The sequence below is a fragment of the Telmatherina bonti genome, assembly GCF_933228915.1.
Source record: "Telmatherina bonti genome assembly, chromosome: 24".
NCBI classification, from domain to species: domain Eukaryota; kingdom Metazoa; phylum Chordata; class Actinopteri; order Atheriniformes; family Telmatherinidae; genus Telmatherina; species Telmatherina bonti.
Window position 1 is genome coordinate 5011677 of NC_136633.1, and position 24324 is coordinate 5036000.

The window sequence follows — 24324 nt, forward strand, 5'->3', positions numbered from 1 at the left end:
TTGCATGTTTACATGTTGTTTACATGCTGTTTGTATGTTTGCATGTTGTTTACATGTTGTTTACATGTTGTTTGTATGTTTGCATGTTGTTTACATGTTGTTTACATGCTGTTTGCATGTTTACATGTTGTTTACATGCTGTTTACATGCTGTTTGTATGTTTGCATGTTGTTTACATGCTGTTTGTATGTTTGCATGTTGTTTACATGCTGTTTGCATGTTGTTTACATGTTGTTTGCATGTTTACATGTTGTTTGCATGTTGTTTACATGCTGTTTGTATGTTTGCATGTTGTTTACATGCTGTTTGTATGTTTACATGTTGTTTACATGCTGTTTGCATGTTGTTTACATGGTGTTTGCATGTTGTTTGCATGTTGTTTACATGTTTACACGTTGCTTACACGTTTACATGTTGCTTACACGTTGTTTACACGTTGTTTACATGTTGCTTACACATTGTTTACATGTTGTTTACACGTTGCTTACACGTTGTTTACACGTTGTTTACATGTTGCTTACACATTGTTTACATGTTGTTTACACGTTGTTTACACGTTGTTTACACGTTGTTTACACGTTGTTTACATGTTGCTTACACATTGTTTACATGTTGTTTACACGTTGTTTACACGTTGCTTACACATTGTTTACATGTTGTTTACACGTTGCTTACACGTTGTTTACATGTTGCTTACACGTTGTTTACATGTTGTTTGGTGTTTTCAGCCGCAGAAAGATCTTCACTTCCTGCTGGAGACAAACAGCGAGTATAAGGGCCTGCTGGGGTGTTTCCCTGAGATCATGACCGTACACAAGGTACTGCAGTACTCCTCACCATCAGTATCACCGGCTAGCAGCATGCTGCCAGGTGTTTCAGCCACATCTGGATCAGAATCTGTTCATCTGAAACGCTGAGCAGAAACTAGCTCATCATCCGTTACCATGGTTTCCAGTAGATGTCAGGAAGACGACACGAGTTTGGGTTTAAATGAACTTTGATGTTTTATCTTGAAAATGTCAACATTAGTGTGGATTAACGTGGATGTGGGCGTGGCTTAACTAAAGGGGCGTGGCTTTGTGTCCAGGCTGCAGTGGACAAAGTGAAGGAAGCCGATCGACTGGTTTCTACTGGGAAAATCACCAGCAGCGACAGGAAGAGCATGAGCCAGCGCATCAGCTGCATGAGCTACTCGCTGCAGGGTAATACTACCTCACAGTAGGACTGGGCGATATGGCCAAAAAATAAAATCTCCGATTTTTTTTTAAACCAAATCCGATTTTAATCGATTTTTCAGTTTAGCTGAATCTAAAGTGCAACTAAACAAGCTGTTAAACTAGATTATAAAAAGAGATGCAGGCGCTGCCGCTGTAAACATGATAAGAAACATGTTTGTACTTCGTGCGTTTCCACTGTGAGATAGTTTCTAACTTTTGATCATACATTTAAGAAGAGACCTCACTTCACTTGTGTAACTTTATTCTAAAATAAAAAACTAATAAATAATAATAAAATGCCTCCTCTTGGAATAAAAATAGTGATTCCTTTTAAAGTTTTTTGACATCAAATAACCAAAAGAATTTCCCACGTTGGAAATGAGGGAATAAAAATTAATGTTTCTTTACACTTAACATGTGTTTAGAGAAAATTGATATCTTTGATACAAAATACTATTTTTAAAAAATCCCTGAATGTTAATTAAAGCTATATTTCTAACATACATGTATTATTACATTCTTACAGTTTTTTGTTTAATTTACACATTTTTGGCAGAAAGACGAGCCTGTCGGCATCTGGCTTCAGACCCCTGTGGCATGTGCCCCCTCCCACACTGAAACCCTGCGTTCCCATCACACCTGGAACTGCACAAAAACTAAATATCTCCATTAAAACCAGCTGCTATAAAAGTTTTTACGATCTCAAAAGGTGGTTTTTTTTTTCAGACATTTCAATACAGAACTATATTGCAGGAGTGTAATGGAAACACTTTCTTTGCGTTTATGTGTCCGCAGTCGTGACGTGGGGGTCGTGATGTGGGGGTCGTGACCAGGTAATTTCCGGTAAAGATGGCGCGGTGTGGAATAAACAACAGCGAATTTCAGAGTTTTAGAAAAGAAAATGAGGGAGAAAAGTTTCGAAAATCCAAAGCAAATTCTCCACAGCAAGTAGAAAAGCATAAAATAATGCTACATGCCTACTTAGCATTAGCCGCAATTACGAAACATGATGCTAATGTGTTAAACACTGTCTAATGGAAACACCCGCAAATCACAACTGTTGTTTGTCGAAACGTAGAAATATCGTTTTTATTTTGCAACAAAATGTAATGGAAACGCAGAGGGGGAAATTCGCTGTTAGCTGCCATGTTGTTGTGTTTATGCGTTTCTGTGGAAACCAGCGGGAGCGCGCTGACGTCACTAAAAGGTACGGAAGCCCAAAAGGTGACGGCGGGGCAAAAATTCCCCATTTTCATAAAAATAAATCATCATAAACAGCAAAGTCAAATGAATCGATTAAATCGATTAATTGCCCTGCCCTACCTGGCAGTACTACACTGTACTACACACTGTACTACACACTGTACTACACATTGTATTACTCTGTACCACACTACTACACAGTACTACACTGCATGTGTTGTTACCATGGCAGCACATTGGCGTGTCCCCAGTGTAACTCGACACCTTGTCTGATGTCTTTCCAGCTGAGATGAATCATTTCCATAGCAACCGTATCTATGACTACAACCGAGTGATGCAGTTTTACTTGCAGCAGCAAGTAACTTTCTACCAGCAGGTGAGCTCAGTAGGTGTGTGTGTGTGTGTGTGTGTGTGTGTGTGTGTGTGGCATGGTAGAACAGGTGTGCGGATGTGTGATGTCATCGCCCCTCTGTTCTCTCATTGGTCAGATTGCAGATAAGCTGCGGGAAGCTCTGAGCCATTTCGCCACACTGTGAGGATGGAGCCGAGTGATGTCACTGATGATGTCATCGTTACGTTTTTAACTCAGTCAAAAGTTTTAATCTGTTACATGGAGAGTAAACAACCAGTTTAACTTCTAATGATGCTTTCTGATTTATTTAAAGACTTTTTCACAGTTTATTAATGTTTGAACTGAATTTTTCACATTAAATTTCTTTCTATCACGACTCTTCTCTCTTCTTCTCTGCATTCTATCATGTTTATGTCTGGAAATTTATAACAGAACTCGATTCAGCAAACTTTTATCCAGAGTAGATGTGTGTGAACATCAGCCTCAGAAAGTCTGAACAAAGCCCAGCTGGCAGAAGGACTTTTTCCACAATGGGAGCTGAAAACAGCGATTTCCTGCTGAGTCAGCATTTTCCTCTGACCTCTGACCCCGAGTCAGCTAGCTGTGGGAAACTGATCCCACCGTTTCCTCTAAACTGGTTCATCAGTCTGAGTTTAGACCAGAGGAGGAATGCCTGGATAACATGTCAGTAACTCCTCAGTAACACAGAGTAACTACTGCCATGGTAGCGCCTCGGTAATGCCATGGTGTCGCCATGGTAACGCCTTGGTAACGCCACAGTAATACAGTAACGCCATGGTAGCGCCTCGGTAATGCCATGGTGTCGCCATGGTAACGCCTTGGTAACGCCACAGTAATACAGTAACGCCATGGTAGCGCCTCGGTAATGCCATGGTGTCGCCATGGTAACGCCTTGGTAACGCCACAGTAATACAGTAACGCCATGGTAGCGCCTCGGTAATGCCATGGTGTGGCCATGGTAACGCCACGGTAATACAGTAACGCCTTGGTAACACCTTCTTAATGCCACGGATACACCACGGTAACGCCATGGTAACGCTTAAGCAAAATCTGATTTTACAACAATATGCTGGGGTTTTTTTTTAACATACATGTTTTCTGTTGGTTAGTTCCTGTGGTTACCATGGCGATGCACCTTCCAAAGCTGGGCAGAGGAAATGGAACAAGTCAGAGGTGTTCAGTAGATCAATCAATCAGTCAATGATCAATCAGTAAACGGCTGTTTATGGTGGTGCTCTGCTGCCCTCTGCTGGCGGATCTGTTTATTTCTCAACCTTTATTTAACCAGATAAAACCAAAACATTGAGATCAGAATCTCTTCCACACCTGGCCAAGACATCAGCAGCACATGTCGTAAAAACAGGAACATCGAGGTGATACTGAGTAAAACATGCAGATTTGCAGGTCCAGACGCATTTAAAACAGGCTCTGTTTGATGTTCTCATGCCGTCTGTAGGACAGATCAGACACTTCCCAGTGGAATCAGTTTGGAAAGTTCCAGTTCAGCCAGTAAAGTATTCCACACAGAAGGGGCTTCATCTGGTTCTGTGATGGGTCCAGACCAGACCGGGTCTGGGTCAGTTACTGGGAAGGAGAGCAGCAGAGATCCAGAACCAACAAAGTGTGTTGTTCAGGTCCACATGGTTCTGTTTATAAATGGATTTAACTCCTTCAGGGACACTGCAGGGGGCCTGGTGGTGGACTCTGGTGTCCTGCACCTGAAGAAGCCTCTGACTGAACACAGCAGTGTTGTGTAGAACCTTCTGCTTTTCCAGTCCAGTCTGCTGTTCCGCTGGACTTTTCTCCCAGGATGGAGACTGGTACGTTCATGTTCACATAAACAACAAACAGCTGCGTTCAGTAAACAAACTCCGAGGCTGAAACAGGTGGAAACTCCTCTGACCTGAAGTCTGGAAGGATCTCCGACCGTTTTCCTGTCAGCGGGGAAGAAAACGTGGGACGATGTAGAGCTGCTGTAGCTGCGTTGGAAGGTTTATGGCTGGTCTGATTTCTTCGGTTTCACTGACAGCCCCTCCCTCACACACACACACACACCCCGCTTTACAGATGCCATCAGCAACCTTTCAGAAATGACAATAAGGGACGCCCCCCACAGCCCCAGGCGGGTGAGACGCCCCCCACAGCCCCAGGCGGGTGGGACGCCCCCCACAGCCCCAGGCGGGTGAGACGCCCCCCACAGCCCCAGGCGGGTGAGACGCCCCCCACAGCCCCAGGCGGGTGGGACGCCCCCCACAGCCCCAGGCGGGTGGGACGCCCCCCACAGCCCCAGGCGGGTGAGACGCCCCCCACAGCCCCAGGCGGGTGGGATGGGATGTTTTGTCGTCGTGTCTTCAGTAAAAGGGGATCAAGTCTATTAATCAAACTTAGATTAAAATGCTTTAACCTTCTTTGTTGTGCAACATTGTTGGATGTAAAGTTTTACTAATTCGGCTCCATAAGATGTGATTACATGGATCTCTACTAACATGAGGAAATATAAAGTGTGGTATGTACTATACTTGGCTACTGTGTAATTATTTATCATGGTTAATACTGTGTGATGAATCACATGGACGTTGTTTTTATTTTGTAATAAATTTAAGACGCGTGTTCACCTGCAGTAGAGGGGAGGAGTGGGATGACAAACCTGACCAGTAAGAATTTTAACGTCAACTGGAGTTCATTTTATTTTTTTGTTAAAAGTAAATAAATTAGTTCCTATTCTTCAGCATATTTAGCTAGTTTTGTGAAAAAACAAAAAGAAAGAAACCTTGGTTATAAAATGTGACTGTTGGGGACCATGGTGGGACGCCGTGGTGTGCATTAAAACTGTGAAATGGACGCCTCCACGTTGTTAAACATGTTAAACTGTGTTTGTTTCTGCCTCGTGACTTGAAGGGAAGTTTCAACAGTTTAACAAGACTAATATAGTAATTTATTGTATGATCACTGAACACAGAAAAAATATTACATAAAAACACATGAAGCGCGTAATATTTTAATGTGGGAAATGCAGAAATTTGAAAGATATGAGTCTGGATTTTCATTACATTAGTCTTTTGGATGAAACTGTGGATGCAGGCAGGAGATGTTCCAGCTGCAGAGACCTGCAGAGACCTGGAGGACCTGCAGAGACCTGGAGGACCTGCAGAGACCTGCAGGACCTGCAGACCTGGAGGACCTGCAGAGACCTGGAGGACCTGCAGAGACCTGCAGGACCTGCAGACCTGGAGGACCTGCAGAGACCTGCAGAGACCTGGAGGACCTGCAGAGACCTGCAGGACCTGCAGACCTGGAGGACCTGCAGAGACCTGCAGGACCTGCAGACCTGGAGGACCTGCAGAGACCTGGAGGACCTGCAGAGACCTGCAGGACCTGCAGACCTGGAGGACCTGCAGAGACCTGCAGAGACCTGCAGAGACCTGGAGGACCTGCAGAGACCTGGAGGACCTGCAGAGACCTGCAGACCTGGAGGACCTGCAGACCTGGAGGACCTGCAGGACCTGCAGAGACCCGCAGACCTGGAGGACCTGCAGAGACCCGCAGACCTGGAGGACCTGCAGGACCTGCAGAGACCCGCAGACCTGGAGGACCTGCAGACCTGTAGGACCTGCAGAGACCCGCAGACCTGGAGGACCTACAGACCTGGAGGACCTGCAGAGGAACTAAAGGTTCTGGTGAAGTCTGTAACTGTTGGATGATGCAGATAAAAACAGTCACAACCTTCTGAGAACCTCCACCACCGTCTCTCTGGTCTGAACTTTAATCCTGACATTGTTTTGAGTTTTCTCACCTTTAGGATTTACATGGTCTCATTTTATCTACAAACACATTTTTAATCCATCCTCACCCTGATCAGCTGACTCAGCAGGTCGCGCTGTGTCCAGATGTAGACGCCTGGATGACGTCACACGTGTCCACCTTCAGCAGCTACGTCACCTGACCCAGACTGGTTTGTTCTCCATCACGAGACTGCGATGGGAAACATTCTCCTTTTTTGTTTTTTTTGTTTTTTATAGAAAACCTTTAAATTCTGTTTTAATTTTACATCAGTAAAACATTTATTTGTTTTTCCTCCATTTTTCCCTCCATGTCCACTTTGTTTACTGTTTGTGTTTTGTTTACATGTTCAATAAAGATCCTTCAGTTAAAAAAAAAAAAAAAAAAAAAAAAAAAAAAAAAAACCCGCACGCGGGACCTCCTCCGTGGGCGTTTCTTCTTCTTCTGTCCACTAAACGGCAGCCTGCCGGAGGACCTGACCAGACTCTGCCGGACTCCGGATTCTGACCCGCATCTGGACCCGGAACGGACCACTGGACCACCGGACCACCGGACCGACATTTCTCTGCTGGACTTGTAAGTTGTGTGTCTGATCAGAAGTCCGCCGTGAACAGATAAAGTTTTTTTTTCTGGTCGGACCTGTAGGTTCTGGTTGGACCTGCAGGTTCTGGTCGGACCTGTAGGTTCTGGTCGGACCTGCAGGTTCTGGTTGGACCTGTAGGTTCTGGTCGGACCTGCAGGTTCTGGTCGGACCTGTAGGTATTGGTCGGACCTGCAGGTTCTGGTCGGACCTGCAGGTTCTGTTTGGACCTGCAGGTTCTGGTCGGACCTGCAGGTATTGGTCGGACTTGCAGGTTCTGGTCGGACCTGCAGGTATTGGTCGGACCTGCAGGTTCTGTTTGGACCTGCAGGTTCGGGCGGCTGCAGAGAGCTGGATTCAGGTGGTTCTGATGAAAAGTTCTGGACTTTACAGCTTTCTCTCCAACATATGTGGTCAGAACCGGTCCGGTTCTGCAGGCTGGCGGTCTGAGATGTGTGTCCTCAGGCTCGGTTCTACCTTCAAACTGGGTCGGACTTGATCAACTTCCGGATTCTGAAGGGGGACAGAGGTTCTGTTTCAGTTCTTCATGGCGTTGCGTTCAAGGACCTCTGGCTGAGTATTGATCAGTGATCAGTCCGACCCGGTGTGACGTTCAGGTGCAGTCGGAGAGAAACATGGAGCCTCCTCCTCCTCCTCCTGCTCCTCCTGTTCCTCCTCCTGCTGCTCCTCCTGTTCCTCCTTCTGGTGCTCCTCCTGCTCCTCCTGTTCCTCCTCCTGCTGCTCCTCCTGTTCCTCCTTCTGCTGCTCCTCCTCCTCCTCCTGTTCCTCCTCCTGCTGCTCCTCCTGTTCCTCCTCCTGTTCCTCCTCCTGCTGCTCCTCCTGTTCCTCCTTCTGCTGCTCCTCCTCCTCCTCCTCCTGTTCCTCCTCCTGCTGCTCCTCCTGTTCCTCCTCCTGTTCCTCCTCCTGCTGCTCCTCCTGTTCCTCCTTCTGCTGCTCCTCCTCCTCCTCCTGTTCCTCCTTCTGCTGCTCCTCCTGTTCCTCCTCCTGCTGCTCCTCCTGTTCCTCCTTCTGCTGCTCCTCCTGTTCCTCCTCCTGCTGCTCCTCCTGTTCCTCCTTCTGCTGCTCCTCCTCCTCCTCCTGTTCCTCCTCCTGCTGCTCCTCCTGTTCCTCCTTCTGCTGCTCCTCCTCCTCCTCCTGTTCCTCCTCCTGCTGCTCCTCCTGTTCCTCCTTCTGCTGCTCCTCCTCCTCCTCCTCCTGCTGCTCCTTCTGCTGCTCCTCCTCCTCCTCCTGTTCCTCCTCCTGCTGCTCCTCCTGTTCCTCCTCCTCCTCCTGTTCCTCCTCCTGCTGCTCCTCCTGTTCCTCCTTCTGCTGCTCCTCCTCCTCCTCCTGTTCCTCCTCCTGCTGCTCCTCCTGTTCCTCCTTCTGCTGCTCCTCCTCCTCCTCCTCCTGCTGCTCCTTCTGCTGCTCCTCCTCCTCCTCCTGTTCCTCCTCCTGCTGCTCCTCCTGTTCCTCCTCCTCCTCCTGTTCCTCCTCCTGCTGCTCCTCCTGTTCCTCCTTCTGCTGCTCCTCCTCCTCCTCCTGTTCCTCCTCCTGCTGCTCCTCCTGTTCCTCCTCCTGCTGCTCCTTCTGCTGCTCCTCCTCCTCCTCCTGCTGCTCCTCCTCCTGCTCCTCCAGGTCTGCTGCCAGCGATTCTTCATCAGGTCATGAGGTCAGGAGTTTTGCATGCAGCTCTTTGTGTCTTTGTTTCTAATAAAGTTTTATTTGAAGGTCGCGACCCCTCGCTCTGAATCTGCCTGTGGAGGTTTTGTTAAAGCTGAAGGAGCAGTAAAACTGCCTCCTCCTCCTTCTCCTCCTCCTCCTCCTCCTCCTCGCAGGCAGACAGGAAGTCATCAAGTCTGAATGAATCTTCAGATCAGTCAGAAAACATCTGGAAGGTTCTGATGTTCCATCTAGAAGATCAAAGAAACGGTCCTGACTGGGAAGAAATCTGCCACAGTGGGTGGTCGGGTCAGCCGAGGGCCGCGTTCAGCCGAGGGCCGCGTTCAGCCGAGGGCCGCGTTCAGCACAGGGCCGCGTTCAGCCGAGGGCCGCGTTCAGCACAGGGCCGCGTTCAGCCGAGGGCCGCGTTCAGCACAGGGCCGCGTTCAGCCGAGGGCCGCGTTCAGCCGAGGGCCGCGTTCAGCACAGGGCCGCGTTCAGCACAGGGCCGCGTTCAGCCGAGGGCCGCGTTCAGCCGAGGGCCGCGTTCAGCACAGGGCCGCGTTCAGCACAGGGCCGCGTTCAGCCGAGGGCCGCGTTCAGCCGAGGGCCGCGTTCAGCAGAGGGCCGCGTTCAGCACAGGGCCGCGTTCAGCCGAGGGCCGCGTTCAGCCGAGGGCCGCGTTCAGCACAGGGCCGCGTTCAGCCGAGGGCCGCGTTCAGCAGAGGGCCGCGTTCAGCAGAGGGCCGCGTTCAGCAGAGGGCCGCGTTCAGCCGAGGGCCGCGTTCAGCAGAGGGCCGCGTTCAGCAGAGGGCCGCGTTCAGCAGAGGGCCGCGTTCAGCCGAGGGCCGCGTTCAGCACAGGGCCGCGTTCAGCCGAGGGCCGCGTTCAGCAGAGGGCCGCGTTCAGCACAGGGCCGCGTTCAGCAGAGGGCCGCGTTCAGCAGAGGGCCGCGTTCAGCCGAGGGCCGCGTTCAGCAGAGGGCCGCGTTCAGCAGAGGGCCGCGTTCAGCAGAGGGCCGCGTTCAGCCGAGGGCCGCGTTCAGCACAGGGCCGCGTTCAGCCGAGGGCCGCGTTCAGCCGAGGGCCGCGTTCAGCCGAGGGCCGCGTTCAGCCGAGGGCCGCGTTCAGCACAGGGCCGCGTTCAGCACAGGGCCGCGTTCAGCAGAGGGCCGCGTTCAGCAGAGGGCCGCGTTCAGCCGAGGGCCACGTTCAGCACAGGGCCGCGTTCAGCCGAGGGCCGCGTTCAGCCGAGGGCCGCGTTCAGCCGAGGGCCGCCTTCAGCCGTGGGCCGCGTTCAGCACAGGGCCGCGTTCAGCACAGGGCCGCGTTCAGCACAGGGCCGCGTTCAGCCGAGGGCCGCGTTCAGCCGAGGGCCGCGTTCAGCCGAGGGCCGCGTTCAGCACAGGGCCGCGTTCAGCACAGGGCCGCGTTCAGCAGAAATAAACATGTTTACAGCCTGGTATAGAAATACATTTTAGGTTTAATAGGTCAAGTTTACCTTCATGACAACTGTGGGGGGAGTGAATTTTTTTCTAACTCACCCGTTTAAAAGCAATTTCATCTCGAAGTTCGGCATATTTTATATCTTTGATTGACAGGTACCGGATCTCCTGCTTCAAGTCAGAAGAACGTAGAACAACCGTGGTTTTTAGCCGGTTAACAACGTGACTTAGCTTTAGCCCGCTTACCTCCGTTAGCTGGTTAGCTCCTGTTATCTCGGGGTTAGCTCGGTTAGCTCTTAGCTACAGGAAGCTCGGAGTTCGCTCGATGTCAATCATCCACCATGACGCTCACAGCCCCCCTCTCAGCTCCACCTCTTTGCCCATATTTGTATTTTCCGTGCAAGACGACGCACATGCCCCTGCTAAGATGGTGATGGTAGGAACCGCCCACCGAGGTTCGATTCAGCTCTTCAGAAACCTATGGGTGACGTCACCGAGGCTCCGCCCATCTTTTATATGCAGTCTGTGGTATGAACTGAATTATTTTGACCTTTAAAGGTCCATTCTACAGAATTACTGCCACCTAGTGGTAAAGATGGTAAAACACAGAAGTAAATGTACGTTGGCTGTCAGAGGACATAAAGATGTGTGGGTGAGGTGAAAACAGTGGTCTGGACATGGATCCAGACCAGGACTTGGACCTGAAGAAATCTAAATCCAAGTCAAGGATCTTTATCAATACCTGTTTGGAGTCGGGTCCATAATCTAAAACAGTAACCCTTTCAATCCAGATCAAGGTCCAGGCACCTGTGTCTGGGGATCTGTGGATCAGGGCCTGTGGATCCAGGTCTAGGGACCTGTGGATCCAGGTCTAGGGACCTGTGGATCAGGACCTGTGGATCCAGGTCTAGGGACCTGTGGATCCAGGTCTAGGGACCTGTGGATCAGGACCTGTGGATCCAGGTCTAGGGACCTGTGGATCAGGACCTGTGGATCCAGGTCTAGGGACCTGTGGATCCAGGTCTAGGGACCTGTGGATCAGGACCTGTGGATCCAGGTCTAGGGACCTGTGGATCCAGGTCTAGGGACCTGTGGATCAGGACCTGTGGATCCAGGTCTAGGGACCTGTGGATCCAGGTCTAGGGACCTGTGGATCAGGACCTGTGGATCCAGGTCTAGGGACCTGTGGATCAGGGCCTGTGGATCCAGGTCTAGGGACCTGTGGATCCAGGTCTAGGGACCTGTGGATCAGGACCTGTGGATCCAGGTCTAGGGACCTGTGGATCAGGGCCTGCTGTGGTCTGACTGTGTTCTCGTGTCTTCCAGGTGGACTCAGTCCATTATGAGCACCACGGACCTGACGGACCTGGTGGAGCTGTGGGAGGACCTGAACCTGACCTGGACCCCCTCCAACCTGACCCGGGTGGAGATGCTGGTGTGTTCGGCGTCGGTCGGCCATGCCGCCGTCCTCCATGTTCTGTCTGTCCTCTACATCCTGATCTTCCTGGTGGGCCTCGCCGCCAACGCCCTGGTCATCTGGGTCGCGTTGCGGCGCCAGCGCTCCGAGACAGACCTGTACGTCCTGAACCTGGCGGTGGCGGACCTGTGCGTGGTGGCCACGCTGCCGGTCTGGGTGAGCTCGCTGCTGCGTGGCGGTCTGTGGCCGTTCGGGGAGGCGGTCTGTAAACTGGCCCACATGATCTTCAGCATCAACCTGTTCAGTAGCATCTTCTTCCTGGCCTGCATGAGCGTGGACCGCTACCTGTCCGCCTCGCTGCTCGCCGACGGCCACAGGAAGATGGCGGCGCGGCGGCTGGTCTGCGTTCTGGTCTGGCTGGCGGCGCTGGCGGCGTCCATTCCTGAGTTCTACTTCCTGCAGGCGGTGAAGTCGGCGCATCACGAGGGCGCCGTCTGTCGGCCGGTGTTCCCGTCCACCAACCCGAGGGCCTGGATGGTGGGCGTCCAGCTGAGCTTCTTCGTGGTCGGCTTCGCCGTTCCCTTCCCCGTCATCGCCGTCTTCTATCTGCTGCTGGCGGCGGCCATCGGCCCCGGTGCGGACCAGGAGCGGCTGGTCGGCCGGCGCCTCGTCCTCAGCTACATCCTGGTCTTCCTGGTGTGCTGGCTGCCGTTCCACGCCGTCCTGCTGTTGGACACGCTGACCCTGCTGCAGGTCCTGCCCTTCAGCTGCCGGCTGGAGACGTTCCTGGACGTGGCGCTGCACCTGACGCAGGGCCTGTCGCTGCTCCACTGCTGCATCAATCCCGTCCTCTACAACCTGCTCAGCCGGAGCCACCGCTACCACCTCATGAAGGCCTTCATCTTCAAGTACTCCACCAAGACGGGGCTGGCCCGGCTCGTGGACACCTCCGAGACCGAGTACTCGGCGATGGACGGCGGCGGTCCAGCAGGAGGTCTGCTGAATGAGACCCCTCAGAACCCTTAAAGAGCTCTGCGGTTCTTCAGATCTTCCACCTGGAGCTTCATCAGGAAGAACTGCCTCCGCTTTAGGAAGACTTTCACTAGCTGGGTTTGGACCAGCAGAACCAGGTCCAGCGTGGACCTCTGGACTCAGCTGAAGGCTTCAGGGAGGAGGGGTTGGTTGTTCAGGCTCTTCTGGTGAAGGATGCTGTTCAACAGGTTTCCACCAGAACCGCCTCCTGTGAGAATCCTGGAACGTGGTCCGTGTGGGAGCGCTTCCTGGGAAAACTGAAGACCAGAAGACGTTTGAAGTCAGAAAAATCCGCCAGAAATAAAGAACCTGACTGAACGAAACACTCATAACATGTTTACCTTCCAGTGAAGCCGATACCGTTTCCTCTGACTGGTCCAGGTCACTGCAAACGTCCACAAGGAGGCTGGGAGCTCTGGCAGCTGCTTTCCTAAATAACCAGATGTGTCCTGGAGTCACGATTCTCTTCTGACTGTAGAAATGATCTAGTTTCATGTTTGACCTGATGTAGTTTGAAAAGACTAACTTGTCCTGACCAGATATAAACGTATCCTCACCCGACAGATTGTTTTCCTGTCTTTTACCCAGATGTGCCAGAAGATGAAGACAAAACCTCAAACAGCTTCAACACTTCATCTTCAGTCATTGTAGTCTGATCCAGTTTACTCCTACAACCTTTTAGATGAACATTTCATTTGAAAACTTAGGATTTATGATGAAGAATGTGGGATGATGTGGGCTCAAAGCTCAGCAAACTCCTGCTAATTTACTTATACAAATAATCGTAAAGTTCTTTTATCATGTTACTGCGGTTTAAAGAGCCGAGCAGCAGCAGCAGCAGCAGAGCTGCCCTCCAGTCCACCCGGTTCAAACCCCGCACCCAGGAGGTGCCTCTACCACCAGACCAGGAGGTGCCTCTACCACCAGACCAGGAGGTGCCTCTACCACCAGACCAGGAGGTGCCTCTACCACCAGACCAGGAGGTGCCTCTACCACCAGACCAGGAGGTGCATCTTCCACCAGACCAGGAGGTGCCTCTACCACCAGACCAGGAGGTGCCTCTACCACCAGACCAGGAGGTGCCTCTACCACCAGACCAGGAGGTGCCTCTACCACCAGACCAGGAGGTGCATCTACCACCAGACCAGGAGGTGCATCTTCCACCAGACCAGGAGGTGCCTCTACCACCAGACCAGGAGGTGCCTCTACCACCAGACCAGGAGGTGCCTCTACCACCAGACCAGGAGGTGCCTCTACCACCAGACCAGGAGGTGCATCTACCACCAGACCAGGAGGTGCATCTTCCACCAGACCAGGAGGTGCCTCTACCACCAGACCAGGAGGTGCCTCTACCACCAGACCAGGAGGTGCATCTACCACCAGACCAGGAGGTGCATCTTCCACCAGACCAGGAGGTGCCTCTACCACCAGACCAGGAGGTGCCTCTACCACCAGACCAGGAGGTGCCTCTACCACCAGACCAGGAGGTGCCTCTACCACCAGACCAGGAGGTGCCTCTACCACCAGACCAGGAGGTGCATCTTCCACCAGACCAGGAGGTGCATCTTCCACCAGACCCAGGAGGTGCCTCTACCACCAGACCAGGAGGTGCCTCTACCACCAGACCAGGAGGTGCCTCTACCACCAGACCAGGAGGTGCCTCTACCACCAGACCAGGAGGTGCCTCTACCACCAGACCAGGAGGTGCCTCTACCACCAGACCAGGAGGTGCATCTACCACCAGACCAGGAGGTGCCTCTACGACCAGACCAGGAGGTGCATCTACCACCAGACCAGGAGGTGCCTCTACCACCAGACCAGGAGGTGCCTCTACCACCAGACCAGGAGGTGCCTCTACCACCAGACCAGGAGGTGCATCTTCCACCAGACCAGGAGGTGCATCTACCACCAGACCAGGAGGTGCCTCTACCACCAGACCAGGAGGTGCATCTACCACCAGACCAGGAGGTGCCTCTACGACCAGACCAGGAGGTGCATCTACCACCAGACCAGGAGGTGCCTCTACCACCAGACCAGGAGGTGCCTCTACCACCAGACCAGGAGGTGCCTCTACCACCAGACCAGGAGGTGCATCTACCACCAGACCAGGAGGTGCATCTACCACCAGACCAGGAGGTGCCTCTACCACCAGACCAGGAGGTGCATCTACCACCAGACCAGGAGGTGCCTCTACCACCAGACCAGGAGGTGCATCTTCCACCAGACCAGGAGGTGCATCTACCACCAGACCAGGAGGTGCATCTACCACCAGACCAGGAGGTGCCTCTACCACCAGACCAGGAGGTGCATCTTCCACCAGACCAGGAGGTGCCTCTACCACCAGACCAGGAGGTGCCTCTACCACCAGACCAGGAGGTGCATCTACCACCAGACCAGGAGGTGCATCTTCCACCAGACCAGGAGGTGCCTCTACCACCAGACCAGGAGTTGCATCTTCCACCAGACCAGGAGGTGCATCTTCCAACAGACCAGGAGGTGCCTCTACCACCAGACCAGGAGGTGCCTCTACCACCAGACCAGGAGGTGCATCTTCCACCAGACCAGGAGGTGCATCTTCCACCAGACCAGGAGGTGCCTCTACCACCAGACCAGGAGGTGCCTCTACCACCAGACCAGGAGGTGCCTCTACCACCAGACCAGGAGGTGCCTCTACCACCAGACCAGGAGGTGCATCTTCCACCAGACCAGGAGGTGCCTCTACCACCAGACCAGGAGGTGCCTCTACCACCAGACCAGGAGGTGCATCTTCCACCAGACCAGGAGGTGCATCTACCACCAGACCAGGAGGTGCATCTACCACCAGACCAGGAGGTGCCTCTACCACCAGACCAGGAGGTGCCTCTACCACCAGACCAGGAGGTGCATCTACCACCAGACCAGGAGGTGCCTCTACCACCAGACCAGGAGGTGCCTCTACCACCAGAGCAGGAGGTGCATCTTCCAACAGACCAGGAGGTGCCTCTACCACCAGACCAGGAGGTGCATCTTCCACCAGACCAGGAGGTGCCTCTACCACCAGACCAGGAGGTGCATCTTCCACCAGACCAGGAGGTGCATCTTCCACCAGACCAGGAGGTGTCTCTACCACCAGACCAGGAGGTGCCTCTACCACCAGACCAGGAGGTGCCTCTACCACCAGACCAGGAGGTGCCTCTACCACCAGACCAGGAGGTGCCTCTACCACCAGACCAGGAGGTGCCTCTACCACCAGACCAGGAGGTGCATCTACCACCAGACCAGGAGGTGCATCTACCACCAGACCAGGAGGTGCATCTTCCACCAGACCAGGAGGTGCCTCTACCACCAGACCAGGAGGTGCCTCTACCACCAGACCCAGGAGGTGCCTCTACCACCAGACCAGGAGGTGCATCTTCCACCAGACCAGGAGGTGCCTCTACCACCAGACCAGGAGGTGCCTCTACCACCAGACCAGGAGGTGCATCTTCCAACAGACCAGGAGGTGCCTCTACCACCAGACCAGGAGGTGCCTCTACCACCAGACCAGGAGGTGCCTCTACCACCAGACCAGGAGGTGCCTCTACCACCAGACCAGGAGGTGCATCTTCCACCAGACCAGGAGGTGCCTCTACCACCAGACCAGGAGGTGCCTCTACCACCAGACCAGGAGGTTCATCTTCCACCAGACCAGGAGGTGCATCTTCCAACAGACCAGGAGGTGCATCTACCACCAGACCAGGAGGTGCATCTACCACCAGACCCAGGAGGTGCCTCTACCACCAGACCAGGAGGTGCATCTACCACCAGACCAGGAGGTGCCTCTACCACCAGACCAGGAGGTGCCTCTTCCACCAGACCAGGAGGTGCCTCTACCACCAGACCAGGAGGTGCCTCTACCACCAGACCAGGAGGTGCCTCTACCACCAGACCAGGAGGTTCATCTTCCACCAGACCAGGAGGTGCATCTTCCACCAGACCAGGAGGTGCATCTTCCAACAGACCAGGAGGTGCATCTACCACCAGACCCAGGAGGTGCCTCTACCACCAGACCAGGAGGTGCATCTTCCACCAGACCAGGAGGTGCATCTTCCACCAGACCAGGAGGTGCCTCTACCACCAGACCAGGAGGTGCCTCTACCACCAGACCAGGAGGTGCATCTTCCAACAGACCAGGAGGTGCCTCTACCACCAGACCAGGAGGTGCCTCTACCACCAGACCAGGAGGTGCCTCTACCACCAGACCAGGAGGTGCCTCTACCACCAGACCAGGAGGTGCATCTTCCACCAGACCAGGAGGTGCCTCTACCACCAGACCAGGAGGTGCCTCTACCACCAGACCAGGAGGTTCATCTTCCACCAGACCAGGAGGTGCATCTTCCAACAGACCAGGAGGTGCATCTACCACCAGACCAGGAGGTGCATCTACCACCAGACCCAGGAGGTGCCTCTACCACCAGACCAGGAGGTGCATCTACCACCAGACCAGGAGGTGCATCTACCACCAGACCAGGAGGTGCCTCTACCACCAGACCAGGAGGTGCCTCTTCCACCAGACCAGGAGGTGCCTCTACCACCAGACCAGGAGGTGCCTCTACCACCAGACCAGGAGGTGCCTCTACCACCAGACCAGGAGGTTCATCTTCCACCAGACCAGGAGGTGCATCTTCCACCAGACCAGGAGGTGCATCTTCCAACAGACCAGGAGGTGCATCTACCACCAGACCAGGAGGTGCATCTACCACCAGACCCAGGAGGTGCCTCTACCACCAGACCAGGAGGTGCATCTACCACCAGACCAGGAGGTGCCTCTACCACCAGACCAGGAGGTGCCTCTACCACCAGACCCAGGAGGTGCCTCTACCACCAGACCAGGAGGTGCATCTTCCACCAGACCAGGAGGTGCCTCTACCACCAGACCAGGAGGTGCATCTTCCAACAGACCAGGAGGTGCCTCTACCACCAGACCAGGAGGTGCCTCTACCACCAGACCAGGAGGTGCCTCTACCACCAGACCAGGAGGTGCCTCTACCACCAGACCAGGAGGTGCCTCTACCACCAGACCAGGAGGTGCATCTTCCAACAGACCAGGAGGTGCCTCTACCACCAGACCAGGAGGTGCCTCTACCACCAGACCAGGAGGTGCATCTACCACCAGACCAGGAGGTGCCTCTACCACCAGACCAGGAGGTGCCTCTACCACCAGACCAGGAGGTGCCTCTACCACCAGACCAGGAGGTGCATCTTCCACCAGACCAGGAGGTGCCTCTACCACCAGACCAGGAGGTGCCTCTACCACCAGACCAGGAGGTGCATCTTCCACCAGACCAGGAGGTGCATCTTCCACCAGACCAGGAGGTGCCTCTACCACCAGACCAGGAGGTGCATCTTCCACCAGACCAGGAGGTGCCTCTACCACCAGACCAGGAGGTGCATCTTCCACCAGACCAGGAGGTGCATCTTCCAACAGACCAGGAGGTGCCTCTACCACCAGACCCAGGAGGTGCCTCTACCACCAGACCAGGAGGTGCATCTTCCACCAGACCAGGAGGTGCATCTTCCACCAGACCAGGAGGTGCATCTACCACCAGACCAGGAGGTGCATCTTCCACCAGACCAGGAGGTGTATCTTCCACCAGACCAGGAGGTGCCTCTACCACCAGACCCAGGAGGTGCCTCTACCACCAGACCAGGAGGTGCATCTTCCACCAGACCAGGAGGTGCATCTTCCAACAGACCAGGAGGTGCCTCTACCACCAGACCAGGAGGTGCCTCTACCACCAGACCAGGAGGTGCCTCTACCACCAGACCAGGAGGTGCATCTTCCAACAGACCAGGAGGTGCCTCTACCACCAGACCAGGAGGTGCATCTACCACCAGACCAGGAGGTGCATCTTCCACCAGACCAGGAGGTGCCTCTACCACCAGACCAGGAGGTGCCTCTACCACCAGACCCAGGAGGTGCCTCTACCACCAGACCAGGAGGTGCCTCTTCCACCAGACCAGGAGGTGCATCTTCCAACAGACCAGGAGGTGCCTCTACCACCAGACCAGGAGGTGCCTCTACCACCAGACTAGGAGGTGCCTCTACCACCAGACCAGGAGGTGCATCTTCCAACAGACCAGGAGGTGCCTCTACCACCAGACCAGGAGGTGCATCTACCACCAGACCAGGAGGTGCATCTTCCACCAGACCAGGAGGTGCCTCTACCACCAGACCAGGAGGTGCCTCTACCACCAGACCAGGAGGTGCCTCTACCACCAGACCAGGAGGTGCCTCTACCACCAGACCAGGAGGTGCATCTACCACCAGACCAGGAGGTGCATCTACCACCAGACCAGGAGGTGCATCTTCCACCAGACCAGGAGGTGCCTCTACCACCAGACCAGGAGGTGCCTCTACCACCAGACCAGGAGGTGCCTCTACCACCAGAGCAGGAGGTGCCTCTACCACCAGAGCAGGAGGTGCCTCTACCACCAGAGCAGGAGGTGCCTCTACCACCAGAGCAGGAGGTGCATCTACCACCAGACCCAGGAGGGGCATCTACCACCAGACCAGGAGGTGCCTCTACCACCAGACCAGGAGGTGCATCTACCACCAGACCAGGAGGTGCCTCTACCACCAGACCAGGAGGTGCCTCTACCACCAGACCAGGAGGTGCATCTTCCAACAGACCAGGAGGTGCCTCTACCACCAGACCCAGGAGGTGCCTCTACCACCAGACCAGGAGGTGCATCTTCCACCAGACCAGGAGGTGTATCTTCCACCAGACCAGGAGGTGCATCTTCCAACAGACCAGGAGGTGCCTCTACCACCAGACCAGGAGGTGCATCTACCACCAGACCAGGAGGTGCCTCTACCACCAGACCAGGAGGTGCCTCTACCACCAGACCAGGAGGTGCCTCTACCACCAGACCAGGAGGTGCATCTTCCACCAGACCAGGAGGTGCCTCTACCACCAGACCAGGAGGTGCATCTACCACCAGACCAGGAGGTGCCTCTACCACCAGACCAGGAGGTGCCTCTACCACCAGACCAGGAGGTGCCTCTACCACCAGACCAGGAGGTGCATCTTCCACCAGACCAGGAGGTGCATCTTCCACCAGACCAGGAGGTGCCTCTACCACCAGACCAGGAGGTGCATCTTCCACCAGACCAGGAGGTGCATCTTCCACCAGACCAGGAGGTGCCTCTACCACCAGACCAGGAGGTGCCTCTACCACCAGACCAGGAGGTGCCTCTACCACCAGACCAGGAGGTGCCTCTACCACCAGACCAGGAGATGCCTCTACCACCAGACCAGGAGATGCCTCTACCACCAGACCAGGAGGTGCCTCTACCACCAGACCAGGAGGTGCCTCTACCACCAGACCAGGAGGTGCCTCTACCACCAGACCAGGAGGTGCATCTTCCACCAGACCAGGAGGTGCATCTTCCACCAGACCAGGAGGTGCCTCTACCACCAGACCAGGAGGTGCATCTTCCACCAGACCAGGAGGTGCCTCTACCACCAGACCAGGAGGTGCATCTTCCACCAGACCAGGAGGTGCATCTTCCACCAGACCAGGAGGTGCCTCTACCACCAGACCCAGGAGGTGCCTCTACCACCAGAGCAGGAGGTGCATCTTCCAACAGACCAGGAGGTGCCTCTACCACCAGACCAGGAGGTGCCTCTACCACCAGACCAGGAGGTGCATCTTCCAACAGACCAGGAGGTGCCTCTACCACCAGACCAGGAGGTGCATCTACCACCAGACCAGGAGGTGCATCTTCCAACAGACCAGGAGGTGCATCTTCCAACAGACCAGGAGGTGCCTCTACCACCAGACCAGGAGGTGCCTCTACCACCAGACCAGGAGGTGCATCTTCCAACAGACCAGGAGGTGCCTCTACCACCAGACCAGGAGGTGCCTCTACCACCAGACCAGGAGGTGCATCTTCCACCAGACCAGGAGGTGCATCTTCCAACAGACCAGGAGGTGCCTCTACCACCAGACCAGGAGGTGCATCTACCACCAGACCAGGAGGTGCCTCTACCACCAGACCAGGAGGTGCCTCTACCACCAGACCAGGAGGTGCATCTTCCACCAGACCAGGAGGTGTCTCTACCAACAGACCAGGAGGTGCCTCTACCACCAGACCAGGAGGTGCCTCTACCACCAGACCAGGAGGTGCCTCTACCACCAGACCAGGAGGTGCATCTTCCAACAGACCAGGAGGTGCCTCTACCACCAGACCAGGAGGTGCATCTACCACCAGACCAGGAGGTGCATCTTCCACCAGACCAGGAGGTGCATCTTCCACCAGACCAGGAGGTGCATCTTCCACCAGACCAGGAGGTGCATCTTCCAACAGACCAGGAGGTGCATCTACCACCAGACCAGGAGGTGCATCTACCACCAGACCAGGAGGTGCCTCTACCACCAGACCAGGAGGGGCATCTACCACCAGACCCAGGAGGTGCATCTACCACCAGACCAGGAGGTGCATCTACCACCAGACCAGGAGGTGCCTCTACCACCAGACCAGGAGGTGCCTCTACCACCAGACCAGGAGGTGCCTCTTCCACCAGACCAGGAGGTGCATCTTCCACCAGACCAGGAGGTGCATCTTCCACCAGACCAGGAGGTGCATCTTCCACCAGACCAGGAGGTGCATCTTCCACCAGACCAGGAGGTGCATCTACCACCAGACCAGGAGGTGCATCTACCACCAGACCAGGAGGTGCCTCTACCACCAGACCAGGAGGTGCATCTACCACCAGACCAGGAGGTGCCTCTACCACCAGACCAGGAGGTGCCTCTACCACCAGACCAGGAGGTGCATCTACCACCAGACCAGGAGGTGCCTCTACCACCAGACCAGGAGGTGCCTCTACCACCAGACCAGGAGGTGCCTCTACCACCAGACCAGGAGGTGCATTTACCACCAGACCAGGAGGTGCATCTACCACCAGACCAGGAGGTGCATCTTCCACCAGACCAGGAGGTGCATCTTCCACCAGACCAGGAGGTGCATCTTCCACCAGACCAGGAGGTGCATCTTCCACCAGACCAGGAGGTGCATCTACCACCAGACCAGGAGGTGCATCTACCACCAGACCAGGAGGTGCATCTTCCACCAGACCCAGGAGGTGCATCTACCACCAGACCAGGAGGTGCATCTTCCAACAGACCAGGAGGTGCCTCTACCACCAGACCAGGAGGTGCCTCTACCACCAGACCAGGAGGTGCCTCTACCACCAGACCAGGAGGTGCCTCTACCACCAGACCAGGAGATGCCTCTACCACCAGACCAGGAGATGCCTCTACCACCAGACCAGGAGGTGCATCTTCCACCAGACCAGGAGGTGCCTCTACCACCAGACCAGGAGGTGCCTCTACCACCAGACCAGGAGGTGCATCTTCCACCAGACCAGGAGGTGCATCTTCCACCAGACCAGGAGGTGCCTCTACCACCAGACCAGGAGGTGCATCTTCCACCAGACCAGGAGGTGCCTCTACCACCAGACCAGGAGGTGCATCTTCCACCAGACCAGGAGGTGCATCTTCCACCAGACCAGGAGGTGCCTCTACCACCAGACCCAGGAGGTGCCTCTACCACCAGACCAGGAGGTGCATCTTCCACCAGAGCAGGAGGTGCATCTTCCAACAGAGCAGGAGGTGCCTCTACCACCAGACCAGGAGGTGCCTCTACCACCAGACCAGGAGGTGCCTCTACCACCAGACCAGGAGGTGCATCTTCCAACAGACCAGGAGGTGCCTCTACCACCAGACCAGGAGGTGCATCTACCACCAGACCAGGAGGTGCATCTTCCAACAGACCAGGAGGTGCATCTTCCAACAGACCAGGAGGTGCCTCTACCACCAGACCAGGAGGTGCCTCTACCACCAGACCAGGAGGTGCATCTTCCAACAGACCAGGAGGTGCCTCTACCACCAGACCAGGAGGTGCCTCTACCACCAGACCAGGAGGTGCATCTTCCACCAGACCAGGAGGTGCATCTTCCACCAGACCAGGAGGTGCCTCTACCACCAGACCAGGAGGTGCATCTACCACCAGACCAGGAGGTGCATCTACCACCAGACCAGGAGGTGCCTCTACCACCAGACCAGGAGGTGCCTCTACCACCAGACCAGGAGGTGCATCTTCCACCAGACCAGGAGGTGTCTCTACCAACAGACCAGGAGGTGCCTCTACCACCAGACCAGGAGGTGCCTCTACCACCAGACCAGGAGGTGCCTCTACCACCAGACCAGGAGGTGCATCTTCCAACAGACCAGGAGGTGCCTCTACCACCAGACCAGGAGGTGCATCTACCACCAGACCAGGAGGTGCATCTTCCACCAGACCAGGAGGTGCATCTTCCACCAGACCAGGAGGTGCATCTTCCACCAGACCAGGAGGTGCATCTTCCAACAGACCAGGAGGTGCATCTACCACCAGACCAGGAGGTGCATCTACCACCAGACCAGGAGGTGCCTCTACCACCAGACCAGGAGGGGCATCTACCACCAGACCCAGGAGGTGCATCTACCACCAGACCAGGAGGTGCATCTACCACCAGACCAGGAGGTGCCTCTACCACCAGACCAGGAGGTGCCTCTTCCACCAGACCAGGAGGTGCCTCTTCCACCAGACCAGGAGGTGCATCTTCCACCAGACCAGGAGGTGCATCTTCCACCAGACCAGGAGGTGCATCTACCACCAGACCAGGAGGTGCATCTACCACCAGACCAGGAGGTGCCTCTACCACCAGACCAGGAGGTGCCTCTACCACCAGACCAGGAGGTGCCTCTACCACCAGACCAGGAGGTGCCTCTACCACCAGACCAGGAGGTGCCTCTACCACCAGACCAGGAGGTGCCTCTACCACCAGACCAGGAGGTGCCTCTACCACCAGACCAGGAGGTGCATCTTCCACCAGACCAGGAGGTGCATCTTCCACCAGACCAGGAGGTGCATCTACCACCAGACCAGGAGGTGCATCTTCCACCAGACCAGGAGGTGCCTCTACCACCAGACCAGGAGGTGCCTCTACCACCAGACCAGGAGGTGCCTCTACCACCAGACCAGGAGGTGCCTCTACCACCAGACCAGGAGGTGCCTCTACCACCAGACCAGGAAGTGCATCTACCACCAGACCAGGAGGTGCATCTTCCACCAGACCAGGAGGTGCATCTTCCACCAGACCAGGAGGTGCATCTTCCACCAGACCAGGAGGTGCCTCTACCACCAGACCAGGAGGTGCATCTTCCACCAGACCAGGAGGTGCATCTACCACCAGACCCAGGAGGTGCCTCTACCACCAGACCCAGGAGGTGCCTCTACCACCAGACCCAGGAGGTGCCTCTACCACCAGACCAGAGCAGGAGGCGCCAGCAGCCTACAGAGCAGGAGGCGCCAGCAGCCTACAGAGCAGGAGGCGCCACTACTTGGGTGGATTTTATGTGAAGCTTTTAGACGTGGTCACACCGGAGCTACACAGACTAACAAAGTGTTTTCAATAAATTTACATAAAATCTGAATAAAAGTAGTTTATGTTGTTTGGAAATCCTCAGAGAAAAGTCAAAATAAAATGAATACTTGATAATGCAGGTATAGAAAGAGGTAAAATAAATGTCTGTGTGTGATCTCAGACC

General features: G+C 54.9%; 2 protein-coding genes across 3 annotated transcripts in view; both read left to right on the forward strand.

Annotated features, from left to right (window-relative positions):
* Nucleotides 1-3138, forward strand: part of LOC306774235 (sorting nexin-9-like) — a 16813-nt gene extending 13675 nt beyond the window's left edge. For both annotated transcript variants that reach the window (XM_079264235.1, XM_079264236.1), the window contains exons 14-17: nucleotides 729-818; nucleotides 1088-1202; nucleotides 2705-2796; nucleotides 2909-3138. In XM_079264235.1, coding sequence (XP_079120361.1) covers nucleotides 729-818; nucleotides 1088-1202; nucleotides 2705-2796; nucleotides 2909-2956 — 345 coding nt within the window. In that variant the 3' untranslated portion in view covers nucleotides 2957-3138. The remainder of the gene's footprint in view (nucleotides 1-728; nucleotides 819-1087; nucleotides 1203-2704; nucleotides 2797-2908) is intronic.
* Nucleotides 3139-7076: 3938 nt separating this feature from the next.
* Nucleotides 7077-13055, forward strand: LOC306773979 (atypical chemokine receptor 3-like). The gene is made up of 2 exons (XM_079263934.1): nucleotides 7077-7149; nucleotides 11583-13055. The coding sequence occupies exon 2, from the start codon at nucleotides 11599-11601 to the stop codon at nucleotides 12697-12699; it is 1101 nt and encodes a 366-aa protein (XP_079120060.1). The 5' UTR covers nucleotides 7077-7149; nucleotides 11583-11598; the 3' UTR covers nucleotides 12700-13055.
* The last annotated feature ends 11269 nt before the right edge of the window (nucleotides 13056-24324 follow it).

Excerpts from the sequence above, each read along its gene's own strand:
- LOC306773979 (XM_079263934.1), top strand. The coding sequence starts at position 11,599 with ATGAGCACCACGGACCTGACGGACCTGGTGGAGCTGTGGGAGGACCTG.